The sequence below is a fragment of the Podarcis vaucheri genome, assembly GCF_965113315.1.
Source record: "Podarcis vaucheri genome assembly, chromosome: Z".
Classification (NCBI taxonomy): Eukaryota; Metazoa; Chordata; class Lepidosauria; order Squamata; family Lacertidae; genus Podarcis; species Podarcis vaucheri.
Genome location: NC_138758.1, coordinates 38,518,084 through 38,538,277, shown reverse-complemented (window position 1 = coordinate 38,538,277; position 20,194 = coordinate 38,518,084). Strand labels below are relative to the sequence as shown.

At 46.4% G+C, this 20,194-nt stretch overlaps 1 protein-coding gene across 2 annotated transcripts in view; it reads right to left on the bottom strand.

Moving 5' to 3' along the window:
* FAM78A (family with sequence similarity 78 member A) overlaps positions 1-20,194 on the bottom strand; it is a 28,871-nt gene that overhangs the window by 7,267 nt on the left and 1,410 nt on the right. For both annotated transcript variants that reach the window (XM_082208115.1, XM_082208114.1), the window contains exons 2-3: positions 19,332-20,150; positions 377-901 (exon numbers count right to left, since the gene is read on the bottom strand). In XM_082208115.1, the coding sequence (XP_082064241.1) occupies positions 377-901; positions 19,332-19,666 (860 nt within the window). In that variant the 5' untranslated portion in view covers positions 19,667-20,150. The remainder of the gene's footprint in view (positions 1-376; positions 902-19,331; positions 20,151-20,194) is intronic.

The following is a 20,194-nucleotide window of genomic DNA, read 5'->3' as shown; positions in this document are numbered from 1 at the left end:
AAAAAGCAACTTTTACAAAGCTGGAAATCAAGTGTGTGGACATTGATTTGTTCGCTCCCTTAGAAACTCGATGTCTGGTGACAAACGTACACACACACCCCGTCATGCTCTTGAGGGGAGCGTCCTTCCTGTTGAGCGTCTCTAGCACAGTGAGACCCGTTCCGACGGGAAAAGGTAGAATGGTTGCATTATTATTATTATTTCTCTTTTCTGTCAAATGAGTTTTAAAAGTGCATCTGGTTGGGTTTTTTTTGCTTAAATATGTTTTCTTAAATATGAAGCGGTTTTTTTCCTCCTCCTCCTCCTCTCTCTGCCCCCACCCCTCCCAATCCACCCCGTAAGGCTGGACACACTTAGGGAGAGGGGGTCTCATTACCGATGCTTTGGAGGTATCACCACTAGAGGGCGCCCGTCCTTAGGCCTCCACATGAGTACCTGGGCGTCGTTGGCATTGGGTTTCACGAGGGCACTAGGTGGTATTGGCTCGTTCTTGCTTAGGATCTGTGGCTGCTCCTGGGCATGGGGCTCCTTCAGCTTGGCACGGTGCCCCAAAGGTTTGCTGGGGGTCACATCGATGCCCAGCTTCATCCGCCACCGGATTGTCTGAAGGATGACCATCTCGTTGGTGGCTGTGTTGGTGGCAACCAGCCAAGTAGTAAAGCTCTGATCCCTGTGGATGCTTGTGAGCTTGGCCACGTTGCTGTCACTCACTGGGACAGCCCAGGTGACACTTGGGTAGAAGTTATCGTTCATGCTGACGCTGAACTTCCCTTCCTTTTTGGTGGGCCCCACGATGGTACAGGTCTCTGTGGTGTTCCCATACCAGGGGTAATTGACCCCATCCGAGTCGCTGATCGCTTGGATCTTGCCCTCGAGGAGATCTGGGAGTTCCCAGCTTGACCTGCATTTGGGAGTGAAAGGAAAGGAGAAGATGAGCATTGTTTCTCCTGCAGGGAAGACTTGCGAATCTTGTACAGTTACAGATAGGTAGCCGTGTTGGTCTGCCATAGTCAAAATAAAAAAAAATCCTTCCAGTAGCACCTTAAAGACCAACTAAGTTAGTTCTTGGTATGAGCTTTCGTGTGCATGCACACTTCTTCAGATACCTGAAGAAGTATCTGAAGAGGTATCTGAAGAAGTGTGCATGCACACGAAAGCTCATACCAAGAACTAACTTAGTTGGTCTTTAAGGTGCTACTGGAAGGAATTTTTTTATTTTGAATCTTGTACAGTTGAACCTCAGGTTACAGATGCTTCAGGTTACAGACTCCGCTAACCCAGAAATAGTACCTCAGGTTAAGAACTTTGCTTCAGGATAAGAACAGAAATCGCGTTGCGGCAGCGGGAGGCCCCATTAGCTAAAGTGGTACCTCAGGTTAAGAACAGTTTCAGGTTAAGAACGGACCTCCAGAAGTTCTTAACCCAAGGTACCACTATATTCCAGTCTGTAGCACTTCAGCATTTTATCAATTAATGGGCTGCATTAATTGATTTCTAAAATTTATTTATTAATTAAATTTTATTTAATCCCACCCTACGCGCAGAGCGGCACACCCTTCTGCGTCCTCTATCCAGGCAAGCAAGAAGCTTTTATCCAGAGTTCAAGGGTACATTCCAGCCAGGCAAAAGCATGCAAAGCAGGGCCAGTGAGCGAAGTGGCCTGGGGAGAGTCTTCAGGGGCCATATAGAGAGGCCTGCAGGGCCACATTTGGCCCTTGGGACTGAGGTACCTGGGAGAATCGGGTTCAAATCCTCCCTCAGCTATGAAGCTCACTGGGTGACCTTTGGCCAGCCACTGCCTCTCAGCCTAACCTCCCTCATAGGGTTGTTGTGAGGATAAAATGGGTGTGAGGGGAGAACCATGCACAGTGTCTTGAGTTCCTTGAAAGAATAAGTGGCATCTAAGTGCCATAAATAAATAAATAAATAAGTAGCCAGCCAGCCAGCAAACCAACCAACAGTACTACAGTAAAATTTGCTGTGATTCCTCGGCCACTTTTGCCTTAGGATATGCCTACCAATGAGTTGTGGTCTTCAAAAGGTAGTCCAGAAAGTTCCCACCCCCTCAGAGCCGTATTTATAGACATATCTATGGACATATTTTTAGCCGATTTTGTGCCCCCCCCTCACCTGTACCCCTGGCAGGGGCCCACCTCACCACCCCCTAGCTATGGCCCTGCCCCCCCCCCCCCGCCATAGCCCCTGCCGCAAAATCCTGAGTGTTGCTGTTTCTCTGCTCCCACAGAAGGCCATGTCTTGTCAAACCACAAATGTCCTGTAAGAAAGAGCCTGACCATCTCATTCTCAGGATGCACAAAAGATTAACTGAGCACAGGCTCTCTTGACAGAGGAAAAGGGGCTATGGGGCAATTCTTAGCATATGGGAGGCTGACGTCTGGGGTTACCACAGGACTGAGAAAAGCCTGGAGGATTTTTTGGTGGGATGGGGGGAAGTAGTCATCCAACTTTCTCCAGTGGGGGGTGAATCAGAGATCACAGTAAGAAAGCAGACGTCTGCTCTCTGTCACATCATGTGTGCCCATCTGTCTGTCTCAAAATCCCCAGTGAGAGACCCTTTTGGGGACAGGAGATGATGATGATGATGATGATTAATCTGGTTTGGTTTTATTTTCAGGCAGAAATTAAGGCCTAGGAAGGGCAGGGGGTTATCTCCCCAATACATCACAGGCCAAGTTCAACAGGTAGGCAGAGCCACCTGACTGGCCCATTACCTGGCATTGCAATGATATCAGGTGACCTTTGGAAGCCCTTTCCAAAGTGTTACCTTGGGCACGGGGCTTTGCAGATAAGCTGGTGGGCGGTGCCTTGCCACCCTTTCAACTTTTTACTTGGACTGCAGTTGGCAAAGGCAGATCTAGGGTTGCATGACCAGTGTGGTTGCACTGGGTATGGAGCATCTGGGGCGCTGCAACTGCAACATCCAACGGGGTGCCGGATATTGGCGTTGCACAGGGAACCACTGAAATTTGAGACGTCAAGGTCCGCCACTGCAGCGGGCGTTTTACATAGGACAGAAGGGCATGGGCTTGGGTGGAATAGGCTACAGGGCCAAATGGGTGGGCCTGGAGGTTTCCGAAGCCCTGCAGTAGATATTACAGAAGCACTGCAAGGTGGACAGCAGCGATAAGGAACCTCAGCTATGACCATCCAGATGTTTCTGGCCTCCAACTCCTGGAAGCCAGCATGGTAGCAAATGGCCAGGGACGATTGGAGTTGGAGTTGAGCAATAACAAGGACCCCACAGGTTCCCCATTGCTGGCACTGAGGGCTGTTTCAGGGCCTTGGCCTTTCTGTATTGGGGAAAGGATTAGGGTGCTCAACTTAAAGAAAAAGAAAAACAACAGTGGGGATTCCTGGAGGAATGCAGGAAGGAGGAAAAAGAAGTCTCCTAAATCTTATTTTAATTACTTGGTTTATTAGAAACATTTATACTCCACCTCTCTGCCTGGTGCTGTCAAAAGAGGCCTGCGGAACAGGCTGAGGCTTATCACTCTGAGCCAGTATGGCAAATCACCCACCTCCCACCCCCATTGTGTGTGATTTTCGCAATGAAAGAGGGGAAACGAGTGCGCGGCAGAGTGCTGTTTAGGAAACCAAAGGGAAGGGGAGGCGTAAAAAGCAGATGGTACGAGGCTGACAGGAAACGTTCTGGCACATACATCTATGGGGAGGAAACTTGCACAACCCCCCGGGGCCCTCACTCGCCTTGCACGTGGCTAATACTGGCATTCGCAAGCGATTAAATCCGCCTACAAATTTCAGCAGGAGGAAGGGAATGGGGCTTCATTGCCCTTTTTATGGCTGACAAGAAAGCCCACTGCATACACACACAGAGTCTGTCCCATACCCCTTGCCAGCTGTTGTCCTTGACTCAATCTCACCTGAGGGTGGCTGCAGCTCAGAGGCGGAGCATCTGCTGTGTATGCAGAAGGTCCCAGGTTCGAATCATGGGAACTGGAGCCTTATTGACACTTAGATGAAGGACAACAATTCAGTAGCAGAATATCTGCTTTGCATGCAGAAGATCACAGGTTTAATCCTGATTGGCATATTTTGGTAAGGTTTGGAAAGGCTCCCATTTGAGATTCTGGAGAGTCACTGCTGGTCAGGGTAGACAATTCTGAACTAAATGGACCAGTGGCCTCAATATAAGGCAATTTCCTGTGTTTCCTATGACCTTATCTCTTTCAAACCAGCTATTATATTCACCAGTGGCCGATTTGCAAGAGAGCATGGCCATAGTTCGGTGGGAAAAACCCACCCTTTGCAAGCAAAAGGTCCCGGGTTCATTCCACCCCCACCATCTCCAGTTAAAAGGAGCAGGAAGCAAGATCCCTCTCTGTCTGACACCCTGGACAACCACTGCCAGTCAATGGATGGCCACATCCACACTATATATTTAAAACAGTATCATACCACTTTAAATTGTCATGGCTTCCCCACAAGAATTCTGGGAGCTGTAGTTGGTTAAGGGGGCTCAGAGTTGTCTAACAACCAATCCCTCTTCACAGGGAACTCTGGGAGAGGTGGAAACTGGTGTCCTCTGGATGTTGCTGGCCAACAACTCCCATCATGCCTGGCCATTGGCAATGATGGCTGTGGGGTCTAATGGGAGCCCAACAAAGTCAGAGGGCACCAGGTTAGGGAAAGCTACAACTCCCATTATCCCCAACCTGCTGCCTGGAGTTGATAGGAGTTTTTTGAGTTCAACAATGTCTTAGAGGGGACCAGGTTTGGGGAGGCTAATATGAGCAATATTAGGGTCAGAGGGACAAATCAGCTAAGACAGAATGGAGCAGGGTTTAATCAATATCCACATTCATGCCCGACCCTTTGCTTCCACATTAAATGTGGTGCCTTGAGTCCCTTTTTAAACTGGGGCACCTTGGTTGTCTGACATACAAATAGGTATGAGAAGAGGGTGGCGATTGATGGGGTGGCGGCTCAGATGTTGTAACAGCACAGAAAGCTCTGCATAAAGTAGTGCGGGGTGATTATATATTCCTATGAAGATTTTAAGGGGAAGGTGCATCCACAGAGCTTTCTCCCACATAAAAAGTTGCACGTTTCCCAGCTGTCTGTTACCTTCCTTCCCCGCCTCCCTGCTTTCTGCTTTCCAATGCATTTTGCATGCTTAAAAAATAAAGATGGCTGCAAAAGTGATTTAGTAATAATAATAATAATAATCCTGTTTTCCAGCCTTCTAAATCCTAGGCTAATCATAATCCTAATTTTCTTTCTAGGCACTGAGTGGTGTTTTTTCCCTCCAGGGTTTGTTTAACTTGAATAGAGGCAACAGAATTTTGTCCTGTTAAGGATTGTCCATCAGCACAATGCTGTATAGAGCATACAGGCAAGATTGTAAAATTCGTGGTTTTGAGTCCAAGGGTGCTAGACCTCTCTAAATTCCTGGATCTAGAAAGTGTTAGAATTTAATGAAGGCTTGAGGTGTTAAAACCGGTTGCAAGACCTCTCAAATCCCTGGATGCAGCAAATGTTAAAAGCTAATGAAGCCAGGCTAGCTTCCTATGCTGAGGTGAGTGACTGAGTTCTGGGCCATTAAGAGAACAAAGGATAATGGACTTTTGTGAGACAGATAAAGCCAGAGTTTACAGCAGAGAGGTTTGAGTTAGCTGTTATGTGAGCTAGAAGCTGGAGGCGGTAATGTGACCTAGAAGTAAAGCAGCAAGCTGGAACGCCACAGAGGCAGGGCACAATGTTGGATGCCTGTCTAAATGCAAGGCTGGGGCTATGGGAGAAACAAAACCCTTTTGGGGTGTTGATACTGTGAATCCCTCCATCAAAGGCTCAGTTTGCATATACAGTGGTACCTCGGGTTACAGACGCTTCAGGTTACAGACTCCGCTAACCCAGAAATAGTACCTCGGGTTAAGAACTTTACCTCAGGATGAGAACAGAAATCGCGCGGCAGCAGCAGGAGGCCCCATTAGCTAAAGTGGTACCTCAGGTTAAGAACAGTTTCAAGTTAAGAACGGACCTCCAGAACGAATTAAGTTCTTAACCAGAGGTACCACTGTATGTGTAAATAAACTGTGTATCATAAAAACACCACAGTCTCTGCTGTGCCCCATTTCCAAAAAGGGACATAGACCCTGGGTAAGTACCCGGAACCCCTGGAATCTTGCATCGCTCATAGAGATCGGGGTGTTGGCCAATAATACCTCGTCTGTGGATGGAGCCGGGGGTGGGTAGGAGGTTTTATTAAACCCATACGCTTATCTGCTAAGCTCCGTCCTTGAAGCATCGGAATCCACCAGCCCATACCACTGCCTCCCCAAAGAAACCACTAGCCCTCATGTCTACCAGGCACCTGTGCTACAGTGTCTACCATGGTTCTCTGTGGGGAGAAATTGAAAGATGTTGGGGTGGTGGTGGTCATTCATTCACTCAGTCAGTCAATTTATAGACTGTTTGATTAAAATCAACTATAAGCTGTGAAGGGCAAAGGTAGATGGAAAGGGCTGGCTCAGCATTGTGGCGATCCATAGACTAAGTCCAGCCCCAAAGATTGTGGGGGGCGGGGGGAAAGGGAGAAATAAGTATGGCAGCCATCTCTCGTGTAGAACTACGCAAGCTTTCTGAGTTTCACAGAACCCTTCAGCAAAGCTATTAATGGCAGAAACCTAGACGAAATCCGCAATCTTATTCCTTTCCAATCACATCTCTCTTGCACAAGGGACAACAGGGAGTCTGCTGTTTTTAAGAGGATTGCAGATTTAGTGTTTGCGGCATTGAGCACATACAAGCACCAAATCCATCCCTGGCATTTCTGCCATTCTGAAATGTAATCTCTCAGATGGGGAAGGTTTTGTGCTTAAGGAAACACAACAGAGAACACAGGAGGGTGGGGGTGGGGGGATCTCCATGCAATTTTGTTCTTCACAATCCCTTTGGCTCTATTATTCTACAAATGTACTTGCCATTTTGCTTAAAATGATCTCCTGTCGCTTTTCAAATAGCAACCTTTAAAACCAGAGACTTGTCTAATCTGGCCAGAGTTAACCTCTGCTTCACACTACAAAGAGACCAGGCGGGTAGTATAAAAGCGCAGATTTTCCTGTGCCAGGCATCAGTCCCACAGTTTGCCTTACTGCACTTCATAGTGGGTGGAGCAGGGCAGAGAGGCTGTGAACCAAATAGACACAAGCTCTTGGGCAGACAGAATGCAACACCCTCCCCCCTAAAAAGCCATTCAAGAGATTTAATAGAAATGGGATTAAGATACAGACAGGGTTCTGTTTAAGCCATGAATTCTATTTTAGATTTGCCCTGAAATGAGTGGAATACTTGCAGGTCTCCTGAGCAGTTGGGGGGGGGGGTATTTGGCCTTGCTACTGCTACTGTACAACCAACACCAGCCCCTGCATGCCTGGGATTTAGAAGTAAAGAGTAGGGTTGGTCCTAAGTGCCTTGGACTAAAACTCACCAGGGTGGGAGCTCTAGAAATCTGTTTGTAAAGAGCTTCAGCATGCATATAAGGTCACAAGCTATGTGACAGGTTGGCTGGAACTCCCAATTGCTTCTCTTTAGAATGGGGGGGGGGAGGCAACTTCCTTCTTTGAAGTGCTGTTGACTCCACAAGAAAAAACTAAGTTGGAACCAACATTGGAGGGCCCAGAATGTCTGCAGGGCCACATTAAATTAAGCTTAGGGCCGCATGTGGCCCCAAGGTTTCAGGTTTCCTAGTGCTGCTTTAGAAACTAACCCTTCCCTTTCAGCCGTCTGCTAAGATGGGAAAGGTGAGCAGGGTAATTGTAGGCACTTAGACACCCCCCCCTCAGAAGCTGGCAGAATTTTTGCCAACACACTGAAGAATGGGGGTTATAAGTAGGACGTTTCTTCTCCTGTTTTACTTCCTGCTTCGACCTGCTGTTTCCGTTTAGGTTCAGAATGCTGCAGACACCGTTTGAATATATATATATTAAATCTTAGGATGGAGAATAAGTGTGTGGTAGAGGAGAGAAATCACTTGATAGGAAGCAATAAGATCTGCCATTTGGTCACATGGTGACCAACGAACGACCCATCGCCCATCTGTCTAGTGCCAAGGGTGAAATGCAATTGCAGTAGTTCATTCAATCTCCAGCATCTTAATGTATTTTAAAGTACACTTTACCCTAGTATATGCACGTTCGTATAAATTACTTGGCTGAAGAACTGCACTGGGGGGTGGGGGAATCAAGAGCATATTGAACTTTGATGCATGGCTACGTGCGTTCTTTGGGAAGTGTGATTTAGGTAGGTTCTCCTTTAAATGCAGACTGAATCAAATTTACGCCCCAATCTAACCTCTGGATGAACACAGAAAGCTGCAAGATAATTGGACCATCTAGACACCGTACTGTCCACACCACAGCCTTCCACAAATTGGGGGCTCCAAATGTTTTGCACTACAGTTCCCATCCACCCCGGCAACATTGCCTATAGTCAGGGGTAGGGGTAGGGGTAGGTGCATGAAGTTTGTATTTTTTGAATTGCTTACAAAATATGTAATTCGCTAGGCTGTTTCATGCCTTCATCAAAGCAAGCACACATCAAGTGAGATTCTGTGAGTGTTCATAGGATTACAATGCCATGAATTTTTTGGGAATAGTTTCCTTTTTGGAATAGGAGATGTTTTTCGTAAGTATCCTGCTAAATTAGCTCCACTTTTCGCAAGTAATCTCATTAACATGTATATTGTACTCCTGTAGTACAATTATTTAAACTAAAGAAGCGCTATTGATTGCATGGCCAGAATCCACGTGATGAAACATACTGTACACCAAAGTTTCCGAAAATAATTACAAAATCTTAATACGGGCAAAGAGTGCAGGGATGAAGGAGAAACAAAATTATGGCTCTTCCCCTCACCACATTGAGGTCTGCCAGGCTGGAGCAATTTGAAGTACTTATGTTAAAGTGGGGAGGGCCACATTTGCTCATGGTCAGCCTTCTTGGAGCCGCATGTCATTGGTAAGTGATGCCAGAGGTTCCAGGCAGACAGGAGCACCTATGGGTGAGGGTGTGAATTGGGGAAAGTCCCAAGGGCCAGATAGGCTTTCAGGGCCTCATTTGGTCTTGCCATTTATAGTTTTTATAGTTTAGAGGGAGATTCCCCGAAGGACCACCAGCACACATACAAGCTTGCCCTGGTTCTTATACAGTGGTGCCCCGCAAGACGAATGCCTCGCAAGACGGAAAACCCGCTAGATGAAAGGGTTTTCTGTTTTTGAGCTGCTTCGCAAGACGAATTTCCCTATGGGCTTGCTTCGCAAGACGAAAACGTCTTGCGAGTGTTCCGATATTTTTCCGCTTTCCCCCCTTTTTCTAAGCCGCTAAGCCACTAATAGCCTTTTAGCCGCTAAGCCGCTAAGCCTTTAATAGCTGCTAATCCGCTAATAGCGCTAATCCGCTAATAGGGTTGCTTCGCAAGACGAAAAAACCGCTAGACGAAGAGACTCGCGGAATGGATTATTTTCGTCTTGTGAGGCACCACTGTAATCAATTTCTATTAGATTTGGGACAGGGCCTTTTGATGGTGGCCCCTGTTCCTGTTGATCTACCTCTCAAAGAAGGAATGTACATCTGCTCCCTTCTTTTTAGCTTTCAAACTGACCTTAAAAGCTCTTATATTTCAACATGGCGCCATGGGTCAATGAGTCTGGCTATTAACCATAAGGTTGATGGTTTGACTCCACCCAGGGATGGCTGTGGGCAGGATTCCTGCCTTGAGCAGGTTGGAGTAGATGACCCTCAGGGTCCCTTCCAACTCTACAAACCTATGATTCTATGATCATGCTTTTATGATGTGAACAGAGCAAATATGCTGCTTTAGCTAATCCTCTCCTTTTAGTTTTGGGTATGGATTGATCCTACAAGATTTTTGTTCTAAAACTTTTATACTGTATTAGTCACTTTGGGGAAGACTTTCCCCTGAGAAATGGCACATGCATAGTGAATGGATAAGCAGCATTCATCCAAAGTGCATTTAAATATTTTGCTTTGTTCTACTACAAAGCATATCAAATACAAATAATTGGGGCGGGGAGCTGTAAAAGGGGAAGGGGGAAAGACGTATTTATAAAGAGATTGAATTATCATATACAGATGGTATCCAAACGCATTCCAGAAGGAAAGGGAAGGAATCCAAATGACACCCAGTTTCACACACCTGTCTCACAATTTTATATAATTATATTTTTATATTACCTCTGGCTCTTATTAAAGGTAAAGGTACCCCTGCCCGAACGGGCCAGTCTTGACAGACTCTGGGGTTTGTGCGCCCATCTCACATCTATAGGCCGGGGGCCAGCGCTGTCCGCAGACACTTCTGGGTCACGTGGCCAGCGTGACAAGCTGCATCTGGCGAGCCAGCGCAGCACACGGAACGCCGTTTACCTTCCCGCTGGTAAGCGGTACCTATTTATCTACTTGCACCCGGGGGTGCTTTCGAACTGCTAGGTTGGCAGGCGCTGGGACCGAGCGACAGGAGCGCACCCCGCCGCGGGGATTCGAACCGCCGACCTTTCGATCGGCAAGCCCTAGGCGCTGAGGCTTTTACCCACAGCGCCACCCGCGTCCTTGGCTCTTATTAAAACCTCCCAAACCTTACGCAACCATCCATCCAGCAAGGAATATCTCCTGTATTTAGAGTGCTAAGTAACAGCCAATATTGTAGCTGTTTCTAGGTCATGAACCTACCCTCCTTCAGGAGAAACTTTGAACCAACTCTGAACCTTTCAGAAGAAACAGCTCAGGTGAGCCTACGAGTGGGAAAATCTGAGCATTGCAATTTCTCGTTTAAAATCGTATGTTCAGTTTGCTGCGTTACCATACCACCTTGTCATTTATTTTATTTTATTAGAAAAACAGTTTTCACAAAAAAGTCAGCATTTTCGTGTTCACTTTGCCTTAAAGGTAAAGGGACCCCTGACCATTAGGTCCAGTCGTGACCGACTCTGGGGTTGCGGCGCTCATCTCGCTCTATTGGCCGAGGGAGCCGGCGTACAGCTTCCAGGTCATGTGGCCGGCATGACTAAGCCGCTTCTGGTGAACCAGAGCAGCACATGGAAACACCGTTTACCTTCCCGCCGGAGCCAGTATTTATCTACTTGCACTTTGATGTGCTTTCGAACTGCTAGGTTGGCAGGAGCAGGGACCGAGCAACGGGAGCTCACCCCATTGCGGGGATTCGTACCGCCGACCTTCTGATCGGCAAGCCCTAGGCTCTCTGGTTTACACCACAGCGCTTACACTTTTGCAATTAGCCGCCCTAACCAGTGCTGTTTTTCATGGCGAGGTACCAGAACTCACCATGAACACCTCCCTTTTTCTCTTAGAATGGCAATGGCACCCATCTGAGAGGTGCCGGAACTGAGTTCCAATGAGTTCCTGCTGAAAAAAAGCCCTGAGCCTATCCAGACACATAGATGTTCACCTGTTTTAATCTCTTTTACTGCTAATTTTATTTTTAAATATTTTAAACTACTTCTTTTTTTACAAGCTGTCTTGTAAACTGCTTAAACAATCCAGTGGTGTATAAATTTTGTTAACTAACGGACGAACTAACATTATTATTATGTACTTATTTTTCTTATTAAATTTACTTCCTGCCCTTTCCCCCAAAGGAACCCAGGGTGGCAAACATACAACACTGATAAAACAAAATTTCTTAAAAATAACTCCAATACATGTGCTGACTTGGGAAAAAGCTCAGCTTTAAAAGGCTTGTTGGAAAGAGGAAGGAAGGTCTTAAGTAGGCACTGAAAAGGCAACAGAGACAGCAACCTGTCTAATATTTAAACGGGGGGAATTCGAAAGGGTTGTTGCCACCACACTATAAGGCCCTATTCCTACATTGTGAGGAATGGATATCCTAATAAGATGGTAACTGCCAGGGCTTTTTTTTTTTCCAAAAAGAAAACAAGGTGCTGGAACTAAAGTTGTTGATTGTTGAGACTTTTCTAGGGGGAGCAACCAGCCCCAAACACCACAGAGCTGCCGGAACTCGTTTCCGGTGAGTTCCACCGGGGGGGGGGGATCTAGTGGAGGATTCCATTATTTAACTAGTCGGGCAAGTTTCTTGGTGAGTTAATAGCCCCCAGAACTGTCATTAGTCCCATTTCCACAACTGGCTGGCAGTGGGAAAGATAACAGCAAAGTAGAGTGTGTGTGAATTGAATGAGAAGCAGGCAGAAGCCAGAGAAGGAGAGCCATGCTCGATTCCAATATTTCAGCTTGATTCCAAGGCTGTGACTAATGGAGAAGCAAGACCCTTCTGGCCCACTGTGAGAAACTTAAGGGCCAGCTCACGAAATGGCAGCACACCAGGATGTGGGCTGCAGTACACTCTGAATCACTGGGGATACTTCCCCAGCGATGGCATACAAACCTAAAACAGAAAGCATCTGAATGATCTGGGCTGGCGCAGCAGCTGAGAGACTGAGGGCCTCATGAGCCCTTCAGATTAGCTGGACACAAACTCCCCAACTGAGTCCAGCCAATAGGGCCAATGGTCAAGGGTGAGTGGTGTTCTGCTTCCACTGTCAGGGCAACATGCCTCTCTGTATACCAGTTTCTGGAGATCGCAAGCAGGCAGAGCGCTGCTGCACTCAAGTCCTACTTGCTGGCTGGCTTCCCATTAAGGCATTCTGCTTGGTGCTGGATTAGATGGGCCTTTGGCCTGATTCAGCAGCCAACCTCTTCTTAAGTTGATTCAATGAAATGAAATAAACGAAAAACTTAACCAGGCAGGGCTGCTCTTATGATGAATGAAAGACAGGATATAAACAGGATCAATGCATCAAAATGAATAGCAGAAGGGGAATGAGTAGAAACAGGCCCTTTTGGCTGTTTGAGGACTAGAAACTCTGTGTGTGGATTTGCAAGGCTGTTTTAGGACAGGGTAGCTTTTTTACAACTTGCTTCCTTCTCTCCTCTTTCTGTTTATCTAGCTTACTCACCTCTACAGCGGTTTCCCTTCTTTCAGTCCTCTTTTTTGGGGAAGGCAAGTGAGTGGCTCTCTCTTATTAATGTGACATTTCCATCTATCCTCTCACCCACGCACAACGCTCAGCCCCCAAGATTTGGCCAGTGTCAGAGCGGTCAGCCCTGCAGCCATCTGCTCCCTCTATAGTTTACGCTTGCCAAGTCCCTGTCATCCCTTTTCTGCCTGTGGGGTGCACATTCTTTTACCGCAATAATAATTTTAAAAAGCACATCCCCAGAGCTGCCCACCTCAACATGCTGCTGAAGGAATTCCTTGCTGTGTCCTGCATAAGAGTCTCCCCCACCCCTGGGTCCTTTTTATTGTGCAAATCATTACTATTTGAGCTCTGCTTAGTATCAGGGTGGTTATATGTGATGATGTTTTCAGTACTGTTTTGTTTTCTCATGCAAAGAGATGGAGGGGGTCTAACAATTTCAGTCCTCCATGTTTCTCACTTTTCCAATCTTCAGTTTTCCACATTTGTGCAGCAATTTGCAATTAATAAAATCCTAATGGAAATTGGGTGGCATTTCCATGCAGATTTCTCCTAATAAACAAACTTTGGTACGCAATTCTGACTAATGCACATGTTTGCAAGCAATTTCCACCTAATATAATGCATGCTATGTATGTATATAGTTTTATATTCTATTAATCTTTATTTTTTAAATGTTTTTCCCCTGTGCTTTTATTGGTTCCTATTTTTATCTGTAAGCCGCTTTGAGTTCCATCGGGGAAAATGCAGTGTATAATAATAATAATAATGATGATGATGATGTATGCTATGTTATTCACTATCTGGGGAACTGCATCACAAAATCTGGGTAAGTGTGAAATTGGAAGGATGGCTGTGTTCCGGTTCTGATATTATTTTGAAAAGTGTGGATCTGAGAGATTGGCTTTCACTGCCGACTGAGTGGAATCTCTCCCCCGCCCATAGTGCCTGAAAATGAACACAGGAAGTTGCCTTATACTGATGTTTTCTTTATGACACTTTGCACACAGGGGTGGAAAGTGCAGGAAGAGAGAGGGCTCGTGTGCTCTGGTCTCGCAAGAGGGTTTCCCACCGGCATCTGGGTGGCCACTGTGAGAAGAGGATGGTGGACTAGATGGGCCATTGGAATGACCCAGCAGCCAGGATCTTCCTATGTTCTCAGGGCAAGAGGGAGCAGTCAGAATTCTTTTCAGTACAGCCTTTAAAGACAAGCCTACCATTAGGTGGAGCAAGGCAAGCACCTAAAACACACTGCCATGGGCAGTGGGGAAGAGGGAGACCTCCTCTGGAAACCCCAACTATTCTCTGTGGGAGGACAGAGCTAATGTATATTTACTTCCCTGCACGCCCCATAAGCTAGCTTGCTCTCCTGAGCTGCAACCAAAGTTGTAGCCCTTCAACTCCCCATCCAGTTGGCTCCTGTGCATGGAGAGGCAATGTTAGGATGCAATTTTGACAGTCAGCGCACTGGCTTGGGTTAGCCTTGCTTAGGGCCTCTTTTTCATTGTGGCTGCTCTCCCCTCAAACTTCCTCAGGGCTATTTCAGGCAGCCTTCCCCATTGGCTTCCTGTTTTAAGGGAGAAGCAGAGTTGCGGGAGTGGCGGAGGGGGGAAACCACATGCCTCTCAAGTCCTTATGATCTGAACCTACTTTTTAAAGCCGCCTTTCTACTCCCGGCTTAGTGGTGGCAAGCCTCAGGCCCAGAGGGGTCATGTGTAGCCCTCCAAACCTCTCCATAGTCACTTTTATTCCATACATGTAAGAACATTAAAAAGAGCCTGGTGGATCCAGCCCACACTGCCTCCTGAGAAGGCAGATTTCATAAATGTACTTCTTTACACAATGCACAATTACTTTTCTGTCTGAATCTTCCAAGATTCAGCCTCCCTGATGTCCCTGAGTTTTAGTGTAATGAGAATAGGGAGAAGAACTTTACTCTATCCACTATTTATACATCTCTATCATGCCATCTCTTAACCTGCCTTTTCTCTAAACTAAAAAGCCCCAAATGTTGTGACCTTTCTCCACAGGGGAGCTGCTCCACTGCCTGCATCATTTTGGTTGCCACCTTAACTTTCATGGCTCCTTAACTTAACTTTCATGGTTTCACTTCACAGTCCTCCATCGTCTCCTGAGACAGATGGGTGCCAACAATAGTTTGCTGTGGGTTATTAGGAGCTTCCCTCACAGAGACAGAATTCCCAGCACATGACTGCTAAAAGGGGTAAGAGTACTGTAAATGCATGATGGGGACATGGCCCACTCAGCTTTCAGGACTCTCCTAAAGCCATGCCCCCTTTGCTTGCCACGCCCCCTTTCTCCAGACTAGGGAAGGTAAAGGCACAGGTGCCTCTGTTCTAACTACAGTCACATGGAAGTGGTGGGTGGGGCCAGAACAAAAATGGGAGCAGCGAAGAGGATTTGAATTTGGCAACTGCACAGTAGGCTGACACAAACTCACCCACCCTTCTGTCCTCCATTCAAGCAACCAAGAGTCATAATAATTTTCAAGGACACATCCCAGCAAGGCCAAAAAAACACCCAAGGAGGATGTGAAGTAAGGACAGAGAGGGCCAACAGGTTACAATTGGTTTCCCAACCCTTGGCTGGAGGTAAAAAATAAAAAAGGAGGGTAAATGAGATTCTGCTGTATTTGATATTTGAGAAAATTATAATTTGTGGCAGACCCATGGTTGTAGAATGCCCTCACCTAAGAGATATGTGGGGGTTATTTCAGGGGGCTCTAAAAATATTTTATGCATGACTGCTTTTAGTGAGGGTGTGTAAGAGGCAAAGGCCAACATTTTTACTGGGATGCGAAATGTTCTGCTCTTGCTGCTATTATTATTGATAATAGTGTGTTGTTTGATACTTTATACAGCTTTAACTTTTTTTATGTTGTCAGGCTGCCCTGCAGGAGAGGGGCTATTCCAAAAGATGAGGCAGCGTATTAATAATTTAATTTAAACATAAATATACATTTAATTTCAAAATAAAAAGCACCTCAAGAGCATGATGCATTTGTAGATAGACTGGGGGAAGCTTTTTCCGTCTGAGGGCCACACTCTCCTTCTAAGGGCCCTATACCATAAGCTACTCCCCAGCCACTCAGAAGCCAGAGATTTGCAAATACCTCCATCCAGGGAAGCAAAAGGCATGGCAGTTCAAGGGCACAGTCCAGTCAGGCCAAAAGTGCCCAAAGAGCACCCCAAATCACCCAGGACCCAGGGAGAGAGTGTTGCCTGGGAAATAATCCCGAGGACCAACGAGAGACAGCCAGAGGTGTCCCCCATTTGCATTCAACAGTGACTTTATTTAAAACAAACAAAACAACCTGCTTTACTTGCAAATTGTACCATGATCCTTACTGGACTGAAGCAACTATTTCAGATTTTAAAGATTCAGAGGAAGGAGGTCAGATTTCTAAGAAATATAACTGTTTAAATTTCTGAAGAGCCTTAATTTCATATTTAGATATCTGGGCACATATTTAGATATCTGGGCAAGGAGGTACCTAAGCTCCATCTCAGGACTACTGTGAGAATGAATGGGGTTGCCTGCCCTAAACCTTAACAAACACGGAATATCCTTGTAAGAGTTGCTTGTGCCCTGGGTTTAATGAGATTCCTGTGCTACAGAGACTCCCCACTTCTTTGGGGGTGGGAGAGGGGGTGGAATACGGATGCATACGTGGAAAGTTAAAAAGAGACCCTCTCAGAGAGTAGAGCAGGCTCTGAGTCAGTGTAGGAAGAGGCCCCTGGCGACTTCCTCTGCTGCTCCCCTGTGTGAGAACAGATAAGGAAACTTGCTACAAGCAGAAGGCCGCCTTTTCCTGTGCTGAAAGACCCAAAGGTTTCCTTGGACAGCCGTGCCAGTGAACTGGCAATTAGGGATGAGTGAATCCGTCCATTTCGGTTTCTCTCACTTTTCCCAATTCTTAAATTAAGTTTTCCACATCCCCTTGTGATTAAAAAGACCCTCATGAAAATTAATAAGCGTTTCAGAGCACGTTTCTCCAAACATTCACATTTTTGCTATGTAATCTTGCCTAAGGGGCAGTTTTTGCAAACCACTTTCCCCTTAACACAATGTATTTTTTATGCTGTTTTCACTAATAAAGGTGTTTTTATGCACACTTTAACCCTGTTGTATGCAGGTTTTGTACCCATTACTTGGTTGGAACAGTTCATTGCAAAATCTGGAGAAGTATAAAGTTCAAAGAATGTTTCAGGAAGTGCTAATTAGTGTAAGTTCCCCCTTCAAATGTGAACAGAATCTGATTTCTGTCCCATCCCTGCTGGTGATGCAGGAAGCCAACTTTCCCTTAAACTCACTGCCAAGTTGTTGCAGTGGCCATGACAGGAAGGGATCAAAACACAGGCCATTTAAATTATAGCCACTCGGCTAATATACACCTACAAATGTGGCCTGCAGCAAAAGGTGGCAGTGGGGAGTGGTCCTGTTCAGGCTTCCAGCCAGCCATGCCCTTTCTTAGGGTACTCCATTCCATTTCCGCTTCCTTTCCCAGAGCAGATATTCTTCTGTGTCACCACTAAGAATTCTTAGTTCTATTTGGGCTATTTGAGGAGGACATTAGGATTTCACCATAAATATTTGCTATGCATTTGCAAAACTTTAGTTCCCCTCCTTGAGCATGCTGATATTATCCCTCATGTTTCTCAGCATGTCCAATTTTGGCTACAGTCCCACCGGTACTCACCAGCTGAGTTTGCTATTAGAAGAAGCCGGTTTAAAGAATTCAATTCCTCCCCCCCCCCAACATTCCATCACACCCCAGCAGGACCAAAAAACAGGACCTATACAGATTGGGACTGACCCTTAACGGAAAGGGGAAGACACTTTTAGCCCCATTCACTGACACCCTCCCCCCAAAATTGCTTTTTCTTACATAAGTGAACGAGACGGGACAGCTGGGAGGTGGAATGTGTTGGAAGGAGCCATAGATCAATGGTGATAGGGCAAGTGCTTTGCAAGCAGACAGTCCCAGATTTGATCCTTGGCATCTCCCGCTAAACAAATCCCAGAGCAGGTGAGGAGAAAGACCTGGGAGCCTGGAGAGTCAGGGGCAGCCAGAGCAGGCATGCAGTCATTCTGTGACCTGGTATCAAGGCAGGTTATAGTGACCTTATGAAGAGAAATGAAGCACTGGATTTGGAGGGAGGGTGATAATGAGGGACAAACCTGCCCTACAAAACTGGATGCCACCAGTGACAGGAGGATAGGTGATGTAGAAAGCTACTTTATACAAAGTCAAAATCTTCGTTCCTCTAGCTCAGTATGGTCCTCTAGCTGACCAGGGGTCAGCAAACTTTTTCAGCAGGGGGCCGGTCCACTGCCCCTCAGACCTTGTGTGGGGGCCGGACTATATTTTGAAAAATAATAATGAATGAATTCCGATGCCCCACAAATAACCCAGAGATGCATTCTATATAAAAGCACACATTCTACTCATGTAAACGTAAAGGGACCCCTGACCATTAGGTCCAGTCATGGCCGACTCTGGGGTTGCGGCGCTCATCTCGCTTTTTTGGCCAAGGGAGCCGGCGTACAGCTTCCAGGTCATGTGGCCAGCATGACTAAGCCGCTTCTGGCGAACCAGAGCAGCACACGGAAACGCCGTTTACCTTCCCGCCGGAGCGGTACCTATTTATCTACTTGCACTTGACGTGCTTTCGAACTGCTAGGTTGGCAACAGGAACCGAGCAACGGGAGCTCACCCCGTCGCAGGGATTTGAACCGCCGACCTTCTGATCAGCAAGTCCTAGGCTCTGTGGTTTAACCCACAGCGCCACCTGTAAAAACATGCTAATTCCCGGACCATCCACGGGCCTCATTTAGAAGGCGACTGGTCCAGATCTGGCTCCTGGGCCTTAGTTTGCCTACCTATGCTCTAGAATGTCAGGCAAGGGATAGCCCAAGCCCTCCCTGGAGATGCCAGGAATCAAACCATGGACACCTGAATGCAAAGCGGATACTCTAACACTGAGCTATGACCACCATCCTAAAACACAGAAGGGAGCTGTATATTGAATCACACCATAGCTCAGCACTGTTTACAAGGCTCTGTGGGGTTTTAAGAAGAGAGACTTATCTCAGTCCTACTTGCAGATGCTGGGGAATGAACCTGGGACCTTCTGCCTGAAAAGTAGGTGCTCTGCCACTGAGCCATGGTCCCTTATCCAATTGTACAGCAGGTTGCACCCCTTGGCAAAAATCCTTGAAGGGTACAAGTCCCTCCCCTCCCCATCCCCAGGCACCATAACAAGCTAAATCTAATACACGCAGCGAAACTGTACCACTCACATTCCGTGTTCCCCGTAGTGATTGTAGAACTCCATGTGACTACAGGCCTGGATCCAGCCGACGATCCAGGTCTCTTTCCTGGGGAGAGGAGGCACCAACACCTGAGCAGAAGCCCGGAAGTGCGGGGTCCGGTATCTCAGAACCACACTGGACGACTCATCAATGTTGGTAGGGACGGGGTCGATGGAGGCCTTAACTTCAATGACAGTAATACTCTCCCGAAAACCTTTTGATTTGCAGCTAATGCTCTGAATACAGCCCATGGCCCACAACACCAGCACGATTTCCAAAAGGCGCCAACAATCCTCATCTGTTATCTCAAAACCGATATCCATAGGATAGAAGAGTCATCGTGGGAAAAGTTTCGCTATATATACACATATAGATATAAATTTGAATCCCACTATTTGTTGGAGTAACAGGTTTTGCAGCGCTTTCTTCGTGAGTGGGACCTTTTGGGTATGTAAACTTCTGTGCAATGGCAGACAAAAGTCTGATAAATACTATTTTGGATAAGCAAGGAAAACTGTATATAAAAGAGATGCAGGTTCAGCAAATAAATATATCTTGGTTTTGTTTGATTTCCCTTCAGCCTTCCTTTCTTCGAATGCAGTCGGTTATTTACTCTTGTATTGCACTCTTGGCCTTTTATTCCCTTTTTATAGATTTCTTTGGATTAAAAAAAAGTCCTTTTAAAGCAGAATGCTGATGGTCTATATGAATAATAAATCCATCCCTTTTGGTCTGTCTCTTCAGCTTCTCATAGACAACGTGGAGTTTTCACTTCACTTCCTGACATCCAGTTATTCCCAACTTCCCCTTAGTAAAAACAAAAAGGGAAAAAAGACTTAAAACACACACAT